The sequence below is a fragment of the Hypomesus nipponensis genome, chromosome 22 (genome assembly GCF_054491055.1).
Source record: "Hypomesus nipponensis isolate SF chromosome 22, ASM5449105v1, whole genome shotgun sequence".
In the NCBI taxonomy this organism is placed as follows: Eukaryota; Metazoa; Chordata; class Actinopteri; order Osmeriformes; family Osmeridae; genus Hypomesus; species Hypomesus nipponensis.
Genome location: NC_140382.1, coordinates 14,325,999 through 14,348,555, shown reverse-complemented (window position 1 = coordinate 14,348,555; position 22,557 = coordinate 14,325,999). Strand labels below are relative to the sequence as shown.

Below are 22,557 nucleotides of genomic sequence, written 5' to 3'. Positions count from 1 at the left end.
ACAAGAGGAGGAGAGGAGGAGAATGGACAAGAGGAGAGAGAGAGGCAATGCAACAGCCAGAGGCTGTTTTTATATTGCAGAACAATATAAAAAATGTTTTAGAGAACTGACTTAAGAGATATATATATATATATATATATATATCTTAAGTCAGTTCTCTAAAACTTTTTTTACTGACACATTGAACTTTAATAGGTACAAGACATATCCACTTCCATGAATTGAAGGAGTCAAAGGGCAAACCGTTTGTAAAAGACAGCTTGAAGTGCTGAGTGAGCAGCTCCAGTGAGGTTATAAAGTAACCTCACTAACATCACATTATATTAACGTTGCAAAGTTGCGTGTGACTCACTGAATTCTTCATCAACAAACAATGAACCTCTGATCCCACAGGTCACTTGGGTTTCTTTCCGCCTCTTCTCCGACCGAGGATGAACTTGCGAGCCCTTTCTTCATCTCTCTACCCTATCACTGCATCTCTGAACCATCCATCTCTCCTGTCCTTCACTACCTTCAGCGCAGCTCCTGGCTCTCGCCATCACTCAATCTCTGAACCACCCATCAATCTATCCCTCCCTCCATTCCCCTCTCTCTGCCTCTCCACAGAGCAGGTCCTGGTTCCAGGACATGTCTGGGCCTGCCAGACATCGCTGCGGTGCAGGTTGTGATGTCACTGGGCGATGTCGCGCATTGTTGAGTTCTGCTGCGTTAGGGCTCAGAAGCCCTGCGGTCTCCACTGTGTTGAACAACTCCTACAGCGTCACACACACACACACACACCTCAGCAGTTGCTATCGACGCAGACAAAGACACATGACGAGGCCGGCCAGAGAGGCTGGGGACAAGGACTGCGTAAATGCAGACAGTTGGGAGAGAATATAAAAAAATAGCATTTTTGAATGTATCCAAAGTGACATCCGGGGGGAACGTCCCTATAGGGGAAGTTCAGCTGGGTTTCTTGCTTAAGGGAGATTCACAACAGACCTGGCAACACTGAGGCTGGCACAGAGGGCTGGAGTGAGTTATTAAGACCATCCTCGGCCAAGTACATTCTGCTGGGTGGGGGGGGGGGGTCGTCGAATGCTCTACCACTGAGCTATACCTATCCTCCACAGTAGTTCACAGATTCACCTTAGACTCGCACACCAAAACACAAAGCGAGGCTTTCAGAAACCCAGACATGATGACACCCCAGTCACAAGCTCCCAGAGGAAATACGTCAGGTTTAGCAACCAGGAAAAGAGAGACATGACCTGAGCTATTTAACAAGAAGTTGCGTTTAAAGTGAGCTGCCTGGAGGGAGTTTCCTAGAGAAACAGTCAGTCTGCTGACAACCATGCTTCTACAGCGACGTGACTCAACACGAAATCTTGCACAAGCAGTAAAGGCAAAGGTAGCCCTGGTCTAACTGACACCCAGTCTGAACTGACAACACTAGACCTTTATCCCTTTTGCTTTAAGGTGGTGTCCAATTAAGTTGATTAGCACATTGTGTCATTTGTTTCCTGTGCAGACTCACTCCTATCCCCATTGTTATCTGGAGCAGAGTGACAGTAACCTTTGGATAGATGGGGGGGGTGAGTGTAAACACACATGACACACTTCCCCAGACTGGAGGCAGGCCGGGACTAGCTGTGCTTACCATGAGCTCTCTTTGGTCCTCCAGGTTCTTAAGAAAGGAGGAAAACTCCTGCAAGGAGTCATCTGAAATGACAATAACACACACACACACACAACACAACCATACATTAACTCAGGTGTCCACAAAGAGAGATAGGGAAAATTATACCTAATTTAGTGGTGGATTAAAATAATAGAAAATGGAACATCAAACATCGGTCAGTCCAAGGCAGAATTAGCAGTAACCAACTGTAATGGAGTGTGTTCAAAGCTGAGCGAGGAACAAAGCTGAACTCACCGATGCACTTCTCATCGTCAGTCTTGGCGTCTCCGATGTACTCAAACTGAAACTCTCCCAGGCAGTGGGCAAATTTCCTCTGAGCCATCCCAAGCTCTGGTCACAAACAAATAAAATAACAATCGTGTGATTCAAAATATGGATATAATATATAGTGCTGTTGGTACACACTACTGGCTATATCCGTTATTATTAGAGATGTATATATTTTTTTTAAAGGATGTTCTTTTAGTGAGGACAAGTGAGGAGAGAGTTCCTACTCATACATTACTCCTCATTTGTTGGAGCGGAAAAAAGCGGATAATTTTGCAGATTGAAACACTTTTTTCAGTGCCTTGTGCTCTTGGCATTTTCAATGTCTGGTGCTCTTGGCATTGAAACTAAATCCATGATTCATATAGTTGATTATATACACACACATACACACTCTGCAAACATCCTGTTAGCTTTGTTCATGTGCCACATCCTGATCCGGAGCACAAGTCTCTTCAATATGAGAGTAAAGGCAGACTGGTCAACAGGTGCTCGTATCTGCCACAGTATTTTACAGCATAAACGTAGGCAAAATCAACCACATCCTGTACCATTGGGGGTTGGGGTAGCTCAGATGGAGAGTAAGCAAAAGAAACAGAGAGGGGAGGGGGGGCGGGGGAAAAGGGAGAAGAAGAAAAAAAAAAGACAGAACGAATTAAGACAGAAACAGAAAATTTCAAAGACAAGCACGTAAGTAACAAGGAGGAGAACAACAGGAGCACAACATGGTCCGTTTACTTCTGAATGTGCACCACTGGATGTTAACATAATGGCTGAGGGACAGACAGAGCCCTGCGGGCCAGCCCCTCTCTTATTTCAGTACAGAGAGCAAGGATCTCTGGACCGACGGAGCTCCCATAGGGAAGTGTGAGAGAATGTAGCAGGGGGTATTTTAAGACGGGAGCTATGAGCGGTATCCTGAGCTGAAGTGTCGTTAGCTAGGGCAGCTGGCTGTGTCCCTATAGGGGAAGTTCTGCTGGATTTCTTGCATAAGGGAGATTCACAACAGACCTGGCAACACTGAGGCTGGCACAGAGGGCTGGAGTGAGTTGTTAAGACCATCCTCGGCCAAGTACATTCTGCTGGCATACAGGATACTTTCTTTGCCACCTTTCTCTGAACATAGCAAAGTCTGAATTCAGGTCTGACACTCCAGGGCCCTGCCTCCAGTGAGTAATGTTTGACAAATAGGAGAGACTCGCTGTCTGAATGGTTTGACACCCTCGCATCTAAATAGTTGCTTACTTGGCATGTCGAATTTCCTGGGCAGCTGCTGTACCCCTGGCAGTTAAGCAGCTTACACCCACATCTCACCTAAAAAGTCTGTTCAACCTCTAGGAACTGGGTCCAGCGTGGGTGTGCATGTGTGTGTGTGTGCGTGCGTGCGTGTGTGTGTGTGTGTGTGTGTGTAGGTGTGTGTGTGTGTGTGTGTGGGTGGGTGTGTGTGTGGTGGATTATACTTGGGGCCAAAGCTCTATCATGTGAGCTCATTTGGACAATGCCCCCCTGGCACAATGCATCAGCCTGCTTCTGCCTGACTCACTGACCCAGAGCCTGACCCTCATCTTGACTGGTGTGAAGGTAACATAACCTGGGCTAAAGGTCCAGGAAGGGTGCCATACTCACTGGTATTCACACAATATCTACTATTGCCTTTAAAAAAGACTGGTGATTCCCTGTTCTGCTGTACACTTCTAAAAACAACAATCATCTAGGAAAGACCTTTGAAAATCAGACATTCCAGATCAAGCTCGCTTGGGCTCCAAGACAGTTTGGAGATGCACAGGCCCGCCCAGCCTGCAGCAGGATTGAGACCTACAGTCCAGCTGTGTAGTCAAAGGAGCAGTCACCTGGGGTCTGACTGTAGTGGTGTTGGAACTTTAGTGTACTCAGCATTACTACAGGAAGCACAGGGTTGCACGCTGGAAGCTGTAGAAGTCGCTGAGAGTATTGTTTTCCAAGGGGTTGGTTTCTTGAGTCAGACGAGCTATAAAAACAGCTTCTGCAGGGGGCTCCCTCCTTCCCGGTGAAGTCATCGCTGTTCTTTAGAAATCTACTTTCTCAGAAGCGAAGATGTATAAGGAAATGACAAAAATGCTAAGAGTGCTCTTCAAACCATACTGTATAAATAGTAGACTTACTACGATGCACCACAAGCAGGTCTGCTACCATCGGGATAAACTGAAGCATGACAAGTAGCTCTGAATCAATGTAACAGGAAAGGTAAACAACAGCCTCCAAATATAGGCCCTGATCTCATGGCCTCACGTTATGCGAGACCAAAAATGAGCTACTCGGACAATTGCTCATATTAAAGTGCAGGCTCACTACTATCTGAGCAATGCTACGCCTTAAAACAATGCAGATAATGATTGTAGGCTCATAAGGAGACTAGACTGCAGAATGTTCTTAAATTTGACTCTTTTCATCTGAATGCTTTGACTGTATGGGTCTTCGACTCAATGATGTAGTTAAACCTGCACTTACCCTAACCCAGTACCACAGCCAAAGTCAACTAAGCGGCAGGTCTGACTGTCAAAATTATGGATTGGATCTTTAAGCCAAGCGGGTTGGAATGTGACAGAGGGGGTATTATGGGATGCCTCATGGTTGTCAGGGTGTAATCAAACTTGGGTGTAGTGAGTGGCTAAATTACACATAAGGAGGTATTGTCGGAGACATGTCCTCACATGTACACACGTATGTGCACACACACACACACACACGCACACACACACACACATTGCAGACAAAATACCAAATGTGAAACCACATTAGTTTGTCGTTATAAAAAAGACCCGTGCTGCAAAGCATCGCACAGCCTTACTTTTACATTTGACGACCACAACTGATGGCAGCCGATGTGTTTCCTGTCCTCTGAACATTATAAACTTGCTGCGATATTCTAAGACTAGTGAACTCCAAAAGAAGCCTGAGGAGAAAAATATGAAGTCATTCTGGTGGCGAACATGCTGATCCATGCTTGACGACCACAGTTATTGAATGTTTTCGGTATATAACAAACTACACTTGATTTAAAGGGTCATTAAAAGCAGTCATTCAACAGTTACTTGATTCAAGACTTAAACATGTTCTCCCAAAAGCTTCTCAGAAGAGTGGTAGTCACCATGATGTAAACCAGCACTGTGTGGGAGTAGTTAAGTATGGGTTTGCTGCAGTATTGTCAAAACAGCCGTATGGCCACCACAAGCTCCGTCATTATTTTGGTAGCAAACACAAACTGCTGAACGTGGCAATTTACTTAGAATTGATTGTGGCCCTGCACACTCAGTCCAGGACATGATACTCTGACCACTTTGGGGTCCATCTCAATAGTCTAGGAGAGTGGTCTTCAATCCTGGTCCTCAGGGTCCACTGTGCTTCATGTTTTAGATGTTTCCCTGCTCCAACACACCTGATTCAAATGAATGGGTGTTATTCGGCTTCTGCAGAGCTTGATAACAAACCATTCATTTGAATCAGGTGTGTTGAAGCAGGGAAACATCTAAAACATGCAGGACAGTGGACCCTGAGGACCAGAATTGAAGATCACTGGCCTAAGAGATGCCCTTCTTTTATTTCCTTAATCTCATCCAAAACGAGGAATGCAGGCATATTATTAGCAAAGATCTGAATGAGAGATAACTACTAGGTAGCTTATGTTCTTACTTGCCACTGTGATTTCCACCACACCACCAACTGGAGAACACAGAGGATTGAAGAGGACATTACATTTACATTTAGCAGAAGTTCTTATCCAGAGCGACTTACAGTGAATACAGGGACATTCCCCTAAGGCAAGTAGGGTAAAGTACCTTGCCCAAGGACACGTCATTTGGCACGGCCGGGAATCAAACCGACAACCTTCTGATCACTAGCCCGATTCCCTGACCGCTCAGCCACCTGACGATACTACTTTGCATCATCGTGACGAACCTCATTGGAACGTCATTGGGAGGCATTACCTCTGGTAATCCTGACTCCACCCTGCCTGCCAGCCTTCATCCTCATTGTTCTTTTAGAGGGCACATCACCAGGGCTGAGCCTGCTAGATTCTGTTCCCAGGGACGATGCCAAAGCTAAATATGTGGTCATCAGTCCCACCCTGTGGCATTGTGGGTAAAGGTTGATCCATGATCAACACACACACACACACACACAGGCGCCTAGCCACACACGGCGTCTGACACTGGGATATTCTTGGGAGGGCCGTTGAGCAGTGCCCGTGTTCAGACACATTCTTCTCATTGAGCAAAACTGCAAAAACGCTGCTGAACAGTGACGAATACTGTTTACTTGAGTTTGAGCCCTTGAGCTGCAGCTCCGGATGGCAAACCTATGATGTCTCTGGAAACGTCAACGATGATGCGACTGAGAGCGCCAATCACAGGCCATCACACGCCTCTCTTTTTTATAAATAGCGGCTCCTTAGAAAATATCCTTCGGATGACTTTGCAATCTGAATATTAAACAGAAAGGAATTCGTGACAACATTAATAGCAGTGGTCTGGCGTGAGCGAACAGAGTGGAAAATTCCACAATGCGCCCCTCCCTATGGCAAGAAAACATGTTTTGACAACATTACACGGAGGAAGCACTCACACACTGTATACTGTACTTGGAGAAAGTCAGGGGACCATTTCATTGTTGATAGTGTCAGATTAGAGGGACAATCACAACAGAAGGAAGACTGAGTTGCGATGAAGGAACCAAGGGGCCAACCCTGTACGGCATATAACATTCCCATGAAAGCATTCCTTTCAAATGGGTCTAAAGGCTGCTTGTAAAACAACATGCATTCCTTAACTAAAGGATCATGTCTTGAAGGGTTCTGTGGAAGACAGCTAAAGCATGTGGAGGCTGCCAATTGGGCAGTCAGTGCAATACTGCACGGCAACTAATGCAAAGCAAAAACAAACACATAAGCTTAGTATGTATGCCAGATATGGATAACAGCCTAATTATTAAAAGGCAAAATTACACTTAGAGATAACTTTGTTGGTATTGTAGATTATATATCCCACTATTGTGCACTAAGTTGCATTTGGGGGGGGTTACCCATTCTCCTTCAGGGATGAGGGGATGGTTGAGAGATAAGGGTGTGTGTAGGGGGAGTGTGTAGAGGGGTATGCTGTCACGGCTCAAGTCATGGTTTACAGTGAGAGTGCACACTTGAGACAGTGATGTCAGAGGATAGGTTTGCCAGCTAGTTGATTAGCCCCATGTGTGTATGAGGATGAGGTGGGGGCTTGCATCCCCACTCTGGTTTCAGCCCTGAAACTGCTTCTTTTCTTACATTTCCCTCTCTCTCCTTCTTTCTTTCTTTCTTTCTTTCTTTCTTTCTTTCTTTCTCTCTCTCTCCTCTTCCCTCCGCTCCCTTGGGGTTAGGGCAACTGATAAAGCAAGACACGAGTTGCTGCAAAGTGTCTAAAGCTAGCTCATCCCGTTACGTAATACCTTGAACCATGTTCAGAGAGAAAGCAGGAAAACACACACAAAAATATTTAACTGTGTAAGCCTTGGCCAACACTTCAGTCACTGTATAATGTCAATTCAATTCCAAGGGCAGCCATCACTGAGATACAATCAGTGAAGCAATAACAAAGAGTGGCAGGCAAGGGGTCTGCATTCACAGATCTGAGCGATAGCCTTTATCCTCCGACACAGAGCTAACACAGCGAGACACGGACAGCCCTAGAACGAGGCGAAGGCATCAGCCGGTCCTCGCCTTTTAAAGCAAGGCATTTCTGCGAAAAAACTTGGGAACTGTCTAAAGACTCTCGGCGTGTAGACCCCCTGGCCACTTGTGTAAGTGTGAGTCATGGAGGCACGACCTTCCATTAATCTGATATTGCCGGGCCAAGTTTCCTTTAACAGGAAAAACATGCGGTGGGGAAAAATAAAAAAAAAGAGGAGCCTAGCGGTGTGACATAAACACTGGCGCCCCTACGAAGCAGAGGGGGGAGGCAAACAATGAGAACAGCCTGGGAGGGCATTGTGACACATAATTCTGTGGTAACTGCTGGGTAGTAGTAAGGCCATATCCAAGCAGGGTGGATTGTTGACATTTCCTTGGGCTAGCTTAAGAAAAAGACACCAACTAGAAGAGATTTGAAATGGGGTGACAATCTCGGGTGGCGTTCAAGTCTCCTCTGAGAGAGCTCAGAGATGCACTTTATAAAAACACCAGGCCGTGACTTTAAGTGAAATGTGTTATCTGCGAGATTATACCTCGCAGCCAGCATGAGAGAGGTCAAATACTGTGATGACTCTGTGTTTGCGCTTCACCCTGTTCCATTCATCAGCAATTTTCCAACTGCTTATTCATTCGTCACTGGGGGGGGGGGGGGGGGGCTTTGCCCAAGATCATTTGTGTTGAGAATTTAATTGCATACTACTGCGTGCTGACTTTAAACTGTGGCACGTGAGGTAATGTGCCCCCCCTCTCCCGCAGGAAAAAGTCACACCCGTTTGTTCCGAAGTAGCCAAGTGATCCCATTACATGAATGGAGGTGTGTGAAGCAAAGCAAACACCAGTTGGACACGTTTTTCAATAGCGGTTCATGGTGACTTTGCCTGGTGCAGCTGTTCTGAGGGAGAAGTCATGGACAAACCAGCTGGACTGTGGGTGGTGTCCAGGCTGAATCATCCTGCTGTACAGAGCATGCATAATTGCACACTGCAGAACATAATTGTGAGTTCTAAATTGCAGTGACGTCATCTCAGGCGTCAAGAATGAATCATGGGTAATTTCCGTCTTGGCGTGATGTTGTCCTTTGGACTTTTTTTCCAGTTTCTCTTTGTAACTAATTTGGAACATTTTTATTTGGTAGTAGTCATATCTTGTTGATGGAGTTATCTATTTCCAGTTCCAATGTTAAGACACAGTGGAGCTTGTTAATCCCACAGCACCACACACACATACCCACACATGCACTCTCACACAAACATGCACACACACACACACACACACACACACACACACACACACATACACCAGTCAAACCAGTCTCCTTCATCCTTTCAGCAGTATTATCAACAGTAGTAATACAACAGCCAACAGCCTACATTCACATTACAAACGATCCATAAAAAGGCCTGTGAGCACCGTAGTCAAAGAAGAATCATTCAATTGTATTATCAACAAGTCCACGGTGTGTGTGTGTGTTGGCGCCTGTTTAGGCAGCATGTTTATTATGATTTCTCCAGGCTTATCTGATATGCCACTTTGGGTCAGTACTGGTCTGGCCCAGGCCTTCGCACAGTTCACCATGTTTACATGACCATGCCTTTCCCCAATCCTTCCTGTTCCATTCGCCCATCTTTCCAGTCAAAGCAGTCAAAGCTTCGATCCCAGGCCCACCTTTTTCCTCTTTGGAGGCCTCCCTTGCTCTCTCTTGTCTCACCAGTTTGTTCCGTGCCCCGTTGTTCGACCCCCTTCATCCTCTCTGGTGTGAGTCTTCGTGACAGCCGGGGTATTACCTCATTCTTACTCTCCGGGTGCTTTAACATCAAAACAAGCTGCTCCTCTGAGACCGCAGGGAACGGCGGTATTAAGTTACACATCAACGTGTGGGCTTTTTCAAGAACCACTTGGACAATCTTCCAAGCACCTGAACTTCTGACTTCAGCCCATTTAGAATTATATGTTTGACTAAATAGTCCTGCCTCTGGTCTGGAGGATGGTTGAACTGGTCTGACAGGCTCAGTCCGATGGCCTTGTGTTCATCAAACTTTTGGCATATGTAGAGCTTGGAGAGTGCATTTCTCTAAGCAGGTAATACTGATTTGATTGACAAGGGCTTATTTTACATAGATTCTGACTTTGCCATCAGTTATGCACATTAGATAAGGTCCAAAGATTTAGACCCGCTTTCATTAAAGATTGCCAATTGGCCATCATATACTGCAGGAGCACCTGGACCATAAAAGGAGACAACACAAGCATCATCTTGGTAGGTATGCAGTATCGGTTTCATTCTGGACCTCTTGTGTTTTCATGCAGATCTCCTCCTGCATGACCTCACGTCTGCGTTAATGCGATTTTAATGAAAGATTGTGATGTGGCTCTTTGGCAGAATCCATAATGCGATTAGAGGCAGCGGTGACTTTGCCAGAGCAAATCATCGTGGCCATGCACCGCTCCGCCTGCCAACTGAGCCAAAACCCTTTCTGTCCCTGTTTATTTTTACTATGAAAACTGATGTAGGGAAGGAAAAGATGAAACATTTTGATTTGTGAGTGTCACCCCCCAAAAAACGGAGGAAGTCCAGCTGTTCCGACGGCCGACCGCGACCAACCCAGTGAGCAACTCTGTCTGGTATCACACAACAGACCTCAGATGTTTACTTTTTAACAGGCCTCTGATAGGAAGAAAAAAAACTGGCTTAGACTCGGTCAGCAGAGTGTAAGGCAGCCTTAAACCTGCGCATCATGCTTTTTGCTGCCATCTTTCATAATGCTGCGGTCAGTCAATGTGTCTTGTGTGACACAGAGCACAGACAGACAGGACAAGAGTTTGTGTAGAGGAAGCCCCCACTAAAACAGGAGCGTATCCTCTGGTCTGTTCCTCATCGAGAGACCACTTCCATGTCACAGCTCTTTGGCCAGGGGCCCTGCCAACATGCTTCCTCCCAGAACCAAGGACTTTCCGTCGGGGGACATCCTTCCAGGCGTAGGAGTGAAGGAGTGGCCGGGTGGATCAGGACGGACGGACGAAAGGCTGGACGGAGATCTGGGAAAAGTCATGAGCTGGGAATTCTGGTTGGGATGGAAACCCCGGTGAAGGGTCAGGGAAGAGATAAAGACAAGCCAGTTTGTTGATAAAGACAGGCCTGAATTACTAGAGTGAAGAGTTTAGACAGTGACACTGCATCTGTACACATTAAATGAAGATTAGCATCATGCTAAGTCAGCCACTTACAAACACACCATTTGATGTTGCCACAAAATCGGATGGTGACGATCACATGCAGTGAGGATTAGATGGCTAAGCCTGCCCAAATCAATTCCCCCGTATCAACAACATGGCTCAATGATGAGAGAAGATCATCCATGCAAATCAAAGCCCTTTTGATTTCAGAAGGGGAGATATTAACAGAAAATACTGTCGATTTGCTGAAATTTGATCTCTGATCACACCCAGTAAGACAGTGGGGAGGGACTGTTGACTGCAGTCTCATGAGACATGCAGAGCTGAGTGTATTTTAGCTGCTAGCCTAAAGCTACAAGTAGGCTAATGAGAGCTTGACTGTGACTTCACTCAACCCAGTGTGACCCAGTAGGTTGCTAACAAGGACTTTTATAGATTTTATCAGACTGTGTGATCATCTTAGGACACTGACTGAGTTACGGAAATACAGGCACCAAATGCCAGTCCACAGGTGAAACTTACAATCTCTATGACTTCTATTGCTTTTTAAATGTGTTAAGAACATAGCTATCTTAACTGAGCAGGCCAGGGAAACTAGGTAAACAGAGTATATCCCGTCTCCTAAAATAAACAGTGCAGGCTAACTGCTGGCAGACATAATGGATGGCCCTTTGTTCAACTTTGTTTGCAATTATGGTCATGAATCTTTTGTCTAAATGGAATCTTTACAGGCCAAGTCTTAATCTTGAGCAGCTATTGTTCACCATAGAATCTTTAAGAACGATGGACTACAAAAACAAGTGAGGGTTAATCTCAAGCCAAGATTTGTTTAGTTCAGCAACACTATCAGTTGGTTGTGTCAGAATCCATTAAGACATTTTCCAGGCAGATTTTCTGAAGGTGAACGACACATATGTTCGTGTGGGGGGTTGCCATTACAAGAACCATTGAATTCCCCCTTCCTAAGATCGTATACTGTCTTAAAGAGCAGCTATCATGGTAGACATCCTTCAACACAACACAATCAGGCAGAGTAATGAACCATGTGCCTACCTACATCACTACTCTGGTGTGCTTGAATTATTAGCCTAACACTGACTGTAGTCACACACTAGTAAAATCAACACTGCAGAGATAATCACAGACAGCCATATGTCATCTCCCCCCCTAAATAAACATATGTTTTTTCGTTATTCCCATTTATTTGGTATGTGGCCATGTTGAACTCAAATAAACACCAGGGCTCCATTTACTCTATATAGACCGCTGCACAGGATGTCAACAGGTTGAACAGCGCCATTATTGGCAATACCACCAGTCTGTAGCGTGAATCTAATGAAAACAACAACCTTATCACTTTCACTGTGAATGGCTGCATCGGTAGTGAAGGACTAGGCCAAGTAGTAACAGTAAAAGCAGTTTCTTGTTAAGTGGGCTTTTGTGTATACTCCTCTGTATTGCACAGGCCCTCATTGGTACCCAGCCCAGGACATGTGAATACCAGAGGATGGTCTATTCCAAACAGAGCCCCTGAGCGCATGCTGGTGGTTCTCCTGTTAACTCCCAAAATGGCCAGCAAAACAGAGGCCTGTGAAAGTCACATGTACATCTTTATTTTTAGACAGATTCTCTCATTGGCTTCGCTGAGAAGAAACACTTTCTGTTGTGTGGCAGAAGAAAAAGTACTCTGGTTGACGTTCTAATCCAAGCCTCTATTGTTTAAACTTGTGTGGCCAGTCATGGCCCAGATAGCATGGTGAGAAACTGACAAGCACACCCGACAATCGATGCAAACATGGGAGGTCAGTGTACATACAGTACAGGGAGTTGTCTACTATAAAGCTTTCCTCCCCCAGGCACCTGATGGGCCCAACCCACTGTGCTCGAGTTCATAAAGAATTGCTTAACTAATACCAATATTCACTGGCCACAACTGTGACTTTTAGCCCAACGACATTCACTAAATGACCCGCTTGTGTATCGTTGTGCACAAATAACGCTAGGGCCTCCAACCTCAACCTGTCAACTTTCCTCAAGGTGGTGAAACAAAAACATAACTGTTTTTATAACAATATTTATATTATATATTTTATAATATGCAAACTGCTTTTTAAAGTTGTTAAAATTGTAGTCAACTGGGATGTACGCTAAAACCAACACCCTAGAAAACACGTTTTCCAAACATCCTGAGGAACAAAAACTTTATAATTTATTTTTAAAAAGTAAAAACTTACGCTTTGTTGCGTTGATAAGATTTTTTCCATCTTTGTAGAGGTCTTTTATAAATTTGTTGGTTTTATCCAACTCTGCCTCGTGCGACTTAATTTTCTCTCTGAAGATGTGACTGTCCAGGTAGCACTCACTGAATTCCAAAGGGTGTAATCCCATTTCTTCAGAGCGAACTAGCTATCTGGGATAGCTAGCATAGGAACTTGTCTAAAGCAGTTGCTGGAAAGCAAAATAACAAGAAACTTCTAATGAAAATGAGGCTTTGCCTGTAGTTCAAAGCCTGTTTCAGTGTTGTCCCTCAAGCTCAGAAATCATTGGCAAACATTTTAGTTTTCACACAAGACCTTAACGCGCGTTAACTAGCTTTCTTGCTAGGCTACAGCTTAAAAGCTAACTAAAGCATAACAGAAGTGACAACCTGTGTGGTTGTTGACACACTATGCTTATTTGTCAGGCTAATTCAGAGTGAAACTTGTAAACTAATAACAAACGCAGCAAGCAGATAAATTCTTAATTTTAGTCCACGTCCTCTAGACGTTCGAGAAAGTGACAGCCGAGATTGAGAAACTCGGTGACTCCGCTGACGTGATGACAGTGGGTGTGTGTGGTGGCAAAACAGTTATACTCCTCCCACGAGGCTGAGTAGGCGTTTATCCCGTTGGCTCTCTTTGAGTACAGAACAAGGATGATAGACGTTGTAAGACAAATCCACCTTCGTGCTTCTTTTCACATGTGAAAAGATTTGTGAGTGAGATGCAAATTCATATATCCTCATCTGGCCAATACGATATTAGATTTTTTTCTTTTATTAAGTCGACCACCTTGATATTAATTTCATAAGCGGAACTATAGCTATATCTGTATTTGTTTGTGTCGGCTGAATTAAAACACGGACGTGTCACACACTCTAGCCTCCTCTGTCTGAAACAGTTGTTTTGCAGATGTTTTTAGTTTGTGAACTGTAATTTTATTCTTGTCGTATCATTTATGCACAGACTTCAATGTCCTGACCTACGATTATCTGGATATAATGTTTTGACCAAATAAGCTGCATTTATTATGACTAATCGTTAGCTACACTGCTAGTAGCTAGCTTAAGAAGGATACAGTAAGTAATGTTGCTTAGCCAGCCTGCTAACTGGATACATTGTTGACGTGTTCAGCTTATTACAACTAAATAACTGTTTGTTTGCAATATTGCAACATCCTGCTTGTGAAACATGCAGTGGATAATTAAAGCAATCTAAAAAAATCTAGCGAGGTTGAAACAGGCACACATTTAACAGCTCTGCCTCTACAGCGCTAGTTGCAGCTGTGCTATTGTTAAACCAGATATATATATATATTTTTAAATAAAATTATTAGCGGTTAGGAAATACAAATCTAAAATGCATGCCCTGATGAATCAATTGATGACTTGTATATTCTTATCTCGACAAGCTACTATGTATAATTTACTATATATTGCTCACACTATTTTTGTTAGAAATGCCCAATGCCAATACAAGACAGAAGAGGGGGAGACGGCACCGTCGGGCGCCAAGAGAAGACCCAGCCAGGAATGAGCTGGTGTCCAGGTCATTAGAGAGTGCACAACAATGCCTGTTCAACCAGGACTACGGAACTGCCTTTGTGCACTATCTACTGGTCCTCAATCTTGCTCCAGTGCTGAAGGACTTTGCTAGAGTGGGTAACAGTGTACTATTTTGCTGTTTTATTGTTTCAGTTTGAATTGTGTATTTTTGTTTCCTAACCTCAGAAATGTGTTTTCACTGGGTTGCCCTGAACTCCTTACATATGACTTAACACTATGGCTATATTTTTACTCTGTCCAGCTCGTCCTGGCCATTCAGAAAACAAACAGCCTTTTTCTTGTGGTGGCAGGAATCCTTCCGGTTCACCCTCTTCAAATGGGCTGATGAACTGGATTCTTTGGGCCGTATACAGGACCTCTTTGACTGCTATGAGCAAGCCCTGGAGCTCTTTCCTGTCGATGAGGTCATCATCAACAGTATGGGGGAGCACTTGTTCAGGTACCATTTAGCCCCCAGGCAGTGCCAGTCTGTTTGCAGTGACTGAGGTCAAGTGGGGTTTGAATCAAATTACATAGATTAGTTGTATAGGTATGCTACCACTTAATCTCATGGTTATTGTAATGAACCTTTCTGTCACACACTATGCAAAAATATATATATATATTTTTTTAAAGAATAACAAAAAGCATAATTTGAATAACGGAAGCAAAGTATACAAAGTGGAAGAACTTGCCTATTGTAAATCCTCTTTTTCCAGAATGGGATTCAGGGACGAGGCGGCCAGTCATTTTCATAAAGCCTTAAAGCTCAAACCAGACTTCCCAGAGGCCAGGGAGAACTTCTATCGCGTGGCTAACTGGCTGGTGGAGCGTTGGCACTTCCTGATGCTGAATGACCGTAGGAGGAATCAGAAGTACCAGCAGGCCATCCAGAAGGCAGTGGAGGGAGGCTGCAACACGATTCTGGACATAGGCACTGGCACCGGAATACTAGGGTAACGCTCTGCTCACTGCCCGGAAAATAGATGTGTTTCTTATCTTTTATACCATGGTCTGGGTGAATACTCGATTCTGACTGGCTGCACCTACTAAGTAGGTCCAGCAAACCTGGAAAACCGTTCTAAATTAGGGTAGGAGCTGCAACTGTGTCCTTCAGCTACAGCAGCTAGTTGGTTCAATGACATAAATGTGTTCATTCATGTGGTGGACATTAGTGGTGCCTGTATGTGAATATAATCAAAATTATTATTACACCGTGTGATCTTTGCCCCAAATTCAATTTTCTCTGATCAGAATGTGTGCTAAGAAGGCGGGGGCTTCTGAAGTGTATGCTTGTGAGCTGTCTAAGACCATGTACGACCTGGCCTGTGAGGTAGTCGCTGCTAATGGCATGAACGGACACATCAAGATACTCCACATGAAGTCGCTAGAGATGGAGGTGCCCAAGGACATCCCTAGGCGGTATGCCCTCCGTCTGCCGATGTCTGTTACCCGGTGATTGAAATGATGAAGGAACACAAACTTAACGTGATGTTTGACCCACTTCAGGGTGTCGTTGGTGGTGACCGAGACAGTTGATGCGGGGCTGTTTGGAGAAGGGATCATCGAAAGCCTTATCCATGCCTGGAACCACCTGCTTCTGCCTCCACAAGTAACTGTTTCATATCACTGTTTCCTCAATCAATGCAATTGATATGAAAGTAATCTTCACCAAAGAGGCTTCAACAACAACAACAAAAATGACTCTGTGACAGTAAAGCCTGATTTATGAGCTACAATCCTCTTATATAATATTATTCTAATTCTGTCTTTATTATAGTATTGGTCGAAAAGATTAATCCAGATAATTTGAAGGTTACAGCACCAAACCCCTGTATTCAGTTCTACACTGAATCTAGTAGACATTTGTAGCCATCTAGGGTACAGCCATGGTACTGCATGTTGCAACAGTTTTAAATGGAAAAAAATGAGAATTAATAGGAATGTTTTTGCATGTATACATGCATGATCTTGCATATATAGACACATTTAAAACAATACTGTCATTTGTACCTTCTTCCAGAGTCCTGAGGTACAATCCAGTGGCCCCTCTCTGATCGGCCGGGTAATCCCTGCTGGGGCTACAGTGTTCGGCATGGCTATCCAGTCTCAGGAGATCCGCCGGCACCATCGGTAAAATAACAACCCAAACAAACAACTCATATGTTATTAGATACTAGGCACCTAAGAGAACAGTACAACAGGACTCTTGGTAATACTATATTGCTTAATACACATTTGAAGTACATTCATTTACTCTTAATAACTGGAGGGCTCAAGGCAGTGGTGGTCAAGTATCAAATCTACTCCAAAAGCAGGATGGCTGGACAGTTTGGGCCTCAAGTCTAGACACCCTATCCCATAACAAGTGAACATGCCCTAGAAACAGCAGATGGCAGAACACCCTAATTCAAACATTTGTGACAGGAGGCCCTCCCAAGGCAGACCCATGACTCTTGCATTCCTGTCGTCTTATCTACTCTTATCTATCAAACCAAACACAATAAAGGGCAGGTGATACGTCAGTACAAAGTATGAAGCTGGCCTAACATACTGTAAAGGCTGCTCGGCTGTCTTTCAAATACATGTATTCATTGACATTTATTGATTCAGCAGCATTTGACATTGACTCATGTGAGCCCCCCTCTGCTTCCCCTTGCAGGCTGTGTGTGTCGGAGGTGGGGGGCCTGTCCATAGCAGCTGCAGGGGAGCTCCACAGCCCAGTTAGCTGTGGAGCTGCCGACTTGGACGACTCCACGGAGCCCTACACGACAGAGAGACTGAGCAGGCTGCCCGGCGGGTACACCCCCCTCACCAAACCTTTCACGGCTCTGGACATAGACTTCAACAATGTGCAGGTCAGCAGCATAGCTGCTTTTTTAAATGTTATAAACCTTGACTGTACATGGCGGCTGTAAGTCACTAGGTGTACAAGTAATGTCTACTTGACGGTCCTCACATTTTCAGATGATGTGATTCTGAGCCGTTGTGATGTAGTGGGTGAGAGAAGGTGGTTGGCAGGTGACAATAAAAGTACACCATTTTAGTCACCTTTGCAAACTCTGCTTCACACCATCTGTGCAGTGTGCGTTTTAGCCGTGATGCTAACTGCTACGCTTGCCACTACCTTCAGGAGCTGGAGGGTCTGAGCTCCAGAGAGGTGAGGAGGGTTCGTCTTCCTGTGACCCAGGGGGGTCTGCTGGACGCGCTGGCTGTGTGGTTCCAGCTCCATCTGGACCAGGAGAGCAGCTTGTCCACAGGGCCTCAGGAAGACACCTGTTGGGAGCAAGCCATCTACCCTGTGCAGACCCCACACAGTAAGATACAATCAAAATACTTGGTCAGTGTTCAAATTTAAAAATAGAGCTTGTAATCATCAGGTGAAAAACCTTTTAAACAAATCCATTTGGAAAAAAGGCGTTTGTACATTAGAACAAATTAATTTTTTTCTTGGTTATCCTTTTTTAATCCTTCACATGGCCTTATTTGTTTCTTTGGATAAAAGCATCTGCTAAATTAATAACATTTCAAATGTTAACGTGACACATGCGATTCCATATTCCGTCAAATGGGGGCAGTACATATTGGGGAATGTCATGTCTTTGCTATGACATGTAAGGAAAGAAAACAAGCATGGATGCCACCAACAAACATTGATGCCACAAGATACTGTGTGTAGATCAAATTTGGTTTGATTTCAAATCTCGACCAAGGTCATTAAAAGCTTTGAAATAACTTAGATCCCGGTTTGTCAAAGAGTATTCTCCCTTTTTGAACTCACGAGATTGCGTTCCTTCATTGGGTCATGTTCCTTGCTCTTTTCAGTCAAATTAAGTCGCTATCAAGGCACCTTGTCTTTCAGTTGAAGTTTGATGACACGCCGACACTAATTGGCGGGGGCAGCATCAGGGGAGACACCCCTACGCCCCCGATCAGCGGCATCCGTTTCCTGGGCCGCCACGGCTGACATGTGCACCGGGATAGTCTGTGACACTCTTTAGCGCTCATGAAATTCTTATAGCCCAATAAATATGCATTTTCCCCAAACGCCCCCTCCTGACAAGCCAGCCCCGCACTGATGTAAGGACCCAAACAGATGTTATTCCTGTAGGAATCCCTTTCACTCTGCCCTCCCCCCCTTCTTCGAATCTCATTTCCCTCTTGAGCTCTCCCTACCCCTCTCTTCCGCTTTCCTCCCCTCCCCCTCTGCCTCTTTCCTCTGACGTGTGGCAAAGTGTCTTGTACCTTGCCAGTTCTTGTTTACTGCCTCGTGAGTGCAAAGTTAGCAAGTTAGCTTCATCGGTTAAAACCGGGATAAATTCATGCTCCGGTTCCGGTTTTTTTCCATCCAATTTGAATTACCCAAATTAAGACGATAAAGTGTCACCTTAATGACAAATATGTATGTTGCGCTGATTGTGCTGACTTTCCCATAAAGATGGTCTTGTTTCTTTAACAGATGTCACACTGGAGCCTGGAGATGAGCTGATCGTGGACGTTTCCTGCAGCGATGCTTACCTGAGGCTCTGCAGTGTCGCCGTGCTGAGAGACGGAAGTGAGCTTAGCCTGGAAGAGCATCTGAACTCGCCTCACTCTGGTCCTAATCCCGATCAGGGCTCGAGCCCAACCTTTAACCCTGAGGCGGAACTCTGCAGTGCCCTAGCCAGCCTCCAGACAGACCCCTGCCAGCCCGCAGAGTCCTGTATGCTTGAGAGCTCAGAGATGGCCCTCCTCAACAACAAGCCCTACCACGACAGTTTCCGCCAAGCGCTAGCCAAACTCATATCCAGCCTGAAGGCTGCCCAGAACCAGGGCTCAGAGGTCAAATCCAACGACCCCTCCGACCCCTTCTACGTCCTCGATGTGTCCGAAGGCTTCTCGCTGCTCTCGCTAATGGCGGCCAGCCAGGGCCAGGTGAAGGCCTTCAGCTCAGTAGAGAAGAGCCAGCACCAGAAGGTTCTAGGAAGGCTCGCACAGGCCAACGGCGTCCCAGAAAAGGCCCTTGAGTTCTGGCTCAACCATGTAGAGGAAGACCAGCCCATGCTCCAGAGGCCCTCCAGGGAGAAGCTGTGGAGTGCCATCATATTAGACTGTGTGGAGACCTGTGGACTCATCAGGCAGAAGCTGATGGAAAAAGCTTCCCTGGCCAGGTAGGGAAAAAACAGCAACTGATGCTGGGAATGTAGTTCAGTACCCATACAAATCTGCATGGGGAAAAATGCCAATATTGAAAATGAATGTCACTCACAGTGTAGTGTTCATAAATATAATGATCTATCTTAGCATTATCTTCACATTTATCTCATCACGGTCTTTGGCATCATTGTGTTTCAGTTGTGAGTAATGAGTGTAATTGTGTGTGCCCTATTTAAACGTAGGTGCCTATTGGAGGACGGAGGCCAGATCTTCCCAGAGCGGATCTTGGTGTACGGCATGTTGGTGGAGTCGGACACTCTGCTGCTGGAGAGTGCTGTACAAGGCAAGGAGCCCACACTAGGCTTCAACATTGCTCCCTTCATCAATCAGTTCACTGTAAGTGACTATGTCCTGAAACCTCTCTCATACACACACCATGAATGGAATTCAAATCCCACATTGTACATACTTAGCGTACCTATGCTGTGCAAGTTCTGAGTTTCCTCTGCAATTCAACTTACAAAACCGTCTTCTCACCTGGCCTTAGACTTCCTCATATCTACCATTCCCCCTCATGTGACTGATGCAATAGTCAATATTGACAGTTCACTCAGATGCAGTTTGTAGCCTTACATCATTCAAACTCAAAGGAGTACACCTGAGACCAAACTGCGTTGTTTTTTAGATGAGGACACACCTGCAATATCAGCCAATTCTTAACTCTTGCATCACAGGACATGACTTTCTTGAAGTGTGTGTCTCTACCACTCATTCGAGGAAAACCGAGTTTGAACAATCAATCTTCACTACAGTTTACACGATACAGTGACGAGACAATTTATTTATTTATTGTTATAAAAAGGTTTTCTTTTGTTTGCAGACGTGTTTCACCTGTAACATCTCACAGAAATGTCTGTTCATGGGATTCCATGCATGTTACAGGTGTGGGGAAACACTTTTGAGTTGTTTAACGTTATTTATTTTTCTATCTCGTCTTCGCTGACATTTCACTTCGTTTTTTTTTTTTTACATAAGCTTCATGTTTGTGCTCTAATTTCGGCACAGGACTGCCTCAGAGGACGGCAGTTTGTTTTAACAGATGTTGTCTTTGAAGTGCTCCATCGAGGGCACTTGATAGTACGACTGCCACGCGGGAAACGCGCTGCCGCATCTTAGGACATGTCTACCTGAACCCATCAGTAGTGATTACATCAGTGACTTCAAAGGGCGGGCTTCGGAGATCCTCCTGCCGTCAACGCTTTTGTTCTCTCCGCTGTGACAGTGACAAGCAAGCTTCGCACTCTGCCTTGCTGTGCTTCCAACTGCAGCAGGATGCCCATGCGTTGTTTGGTTTTTCGGATTATATCAGTGCCAACTTTACACCTCTCCTAAATGAATCGAATCCCTTATATATAGACTTGGAGTCGATTGACTTTGCCTGCTGTAGAACCACTAAAATAGAATGAACAAGCCCCTTTCGTTTCAATCATTGAAGGGACATCAACTAAATATATCTAAAATGACTCTTGGGATGAATATTTAACGAAACCCGAATGTAATTCCCACGCTCTTTAGGTCCCTGTTCATGTGTTTCTGGACTTTTCTACTCTGGAGTGCCGGCATCTAAGCGAGTCTGTGGAGCTCTTTGTACTGGATCTCATGAACACAACTGCCAACTACACAAACCGAGATGTCAAGGTCAGAAGCGGGTTGTGTAAATACAGATCTTGAATACAAACACATGCTTCTTGTTCTTCTGGATATGACTAAGCAATGTATGTTATCTACTTACAATGAATCACTTATTCAAAGCACATGTTAACACACCTATTCCTCACTCGGCTAGACTAACATGTCCTGACCATTTGCAGTTGCACTGATTTACCCAGGCCACCTGTTTGCCCTTATTTCCCAGGTCCAGGCTACCTCGTCAGGAAGGGTGACGGCCGTCCCCTTCTGGTACCAGATTCATCTGGACCAGGACATCTGCATCAGCACCTTCAGCCGGGACTCCCACTGGAAACAAGCCGCCGTGGTGCTCCACCAGCCCCTGGAGGTGAGGGCTGGGGACTGGATACGCCTGGCCGTGCAGCTCCACAAGAGCAGCATCTCTATATCTGCCCAAATAGAGGAGCGAGAGGGCGGATCTGTGGCTATGGACTCCACCAGGGAGTCAACTCCTTAAGGAGATGGCAGGGTCAAACTTTGAGGACTGTGCATCAGCATGTCAACTCCTGTCAAGTGTTCTCAGGAGAAATGTCAGTATTTAGTCATGTCCACCCTGTATCGATGATGTATGGTATGTTAAGACAGGGTTTGGGCTATGGGTTCTACATATGTCAAGTCTTAAAGGCCCCATAGCTATTTCTAGAGAACTTCCAGAATCATGTTCAGGTATTGCAGTTTGTGTTTTTGTGGTGTGATTGTTTTTTTGTCGAGAATTTCTGTATGATCATTTTGTCATAGAATCCTTTGGTTATGGCTGCAGTATTTAACATTTGTTAAAACATGATAATTGATGTCAAAGATGGTAAACAAATACTGAATAAGGATATTTGTGGAGTGTATCATTTCATCATCTCAAAGGGAGGTGAAGTCATCAGAGGTGTGACATCAAGACACAACAGGACTGTCCTAGTGTCAAATGTAACATTTGCAAGTCAACCAATGTATAGCATTTTAACAAATCCATCCTAAAGATTCCTTTGAACAGACTGCCACTCATAAGCACAGGGGATGTAAGGAATATTATTTGGTGAATGGACAATATTTGGCATCTTGAGTTCAGAAACAGAA

The 22,557-nt window shown here is 44.9% G+C and overlaps 2 protein-coding genes across 4 annotated transcripts in view; one reads left to right on the top strand and one right to left on the bottom strand.

The window, feature by feature from the left end:
• arhgap10 (Rho GTPase activating protein 10) overlaps positions 1-13,840 on the bottom strand; it is a 43,312-nt gene extending 29,472 nt beyond the window's left edge. Inside the window, exons 1-3 of one of the 2 annotated variants that reach the window (XM_084686858.1) lie at positions 13,058-13,840; positions 1,919-2,014; positions 1,643-1,704 (exon numbers count right to left, since the gene is read on the bottom strand). In XM_084686858.1, the coding sequence (XP_084542984.1) occupies positions 1,643-1,704; positions 1,919-2,014; positions 13,058-13,211 (312 nt within the window). In that variant the 5' untranslated portion in view covers positions 13,212-13,840. The remainder of the gene's footprint in view (positions 1-1,642; positions 1,705-1,918; positions 2,015-13,057) is intronic. The other variant, XM_084686859.1, reaches the window with a different exon arrangement.
• Positions 13,841-13,948: 108 nt separating this feature from the next.
• prmt9 (protein arginine methyltransferase 9) lies at positions 13,949-22,311 on the top strand. Of its 2 annotated transcripts, XM_084687277.1 has the most exons (13): positions 13,949-14,160; positions 14,539-14,738; positions 14,937-15,085; positions 15,345-15,581; positions 15,880-16,047; positions 16,135-16,237; positions 16,649-16,758; positions 17,288-17,483; positions 17,759-17,942; positions 19,085-19,775; positions 20,004-20,157; positions 21,337-21,459; positions 21,677-22,311. In XM_084687277.1, the coding sequence occupies exons 2-13, from the start codon at positions 14,541-14,543 to the stop codon at positions 21,944-21,946; spliced, it is 2,583 nt and encodes an 860-aa protein (XP_084543403.1). In that variant the 5' UTR covers positions 13,949-14,160; positions 14,539-14,540; the 3' UTR covers positions 21,947-22,311. The 2 variants fall into 2 exon arrangements, with proteins under 2 accessions (XP_084543403.1, XP_084543404.1); XM_084687278.1 differs by lacking the exon at positions 13,949-14,160 and having other exon boundaries at positions 14,645-14,738; positions 14,888-15,085.
• The last annotated feature ends 246 nt before the right edge of the window (positions 22,312-22,557 follow it).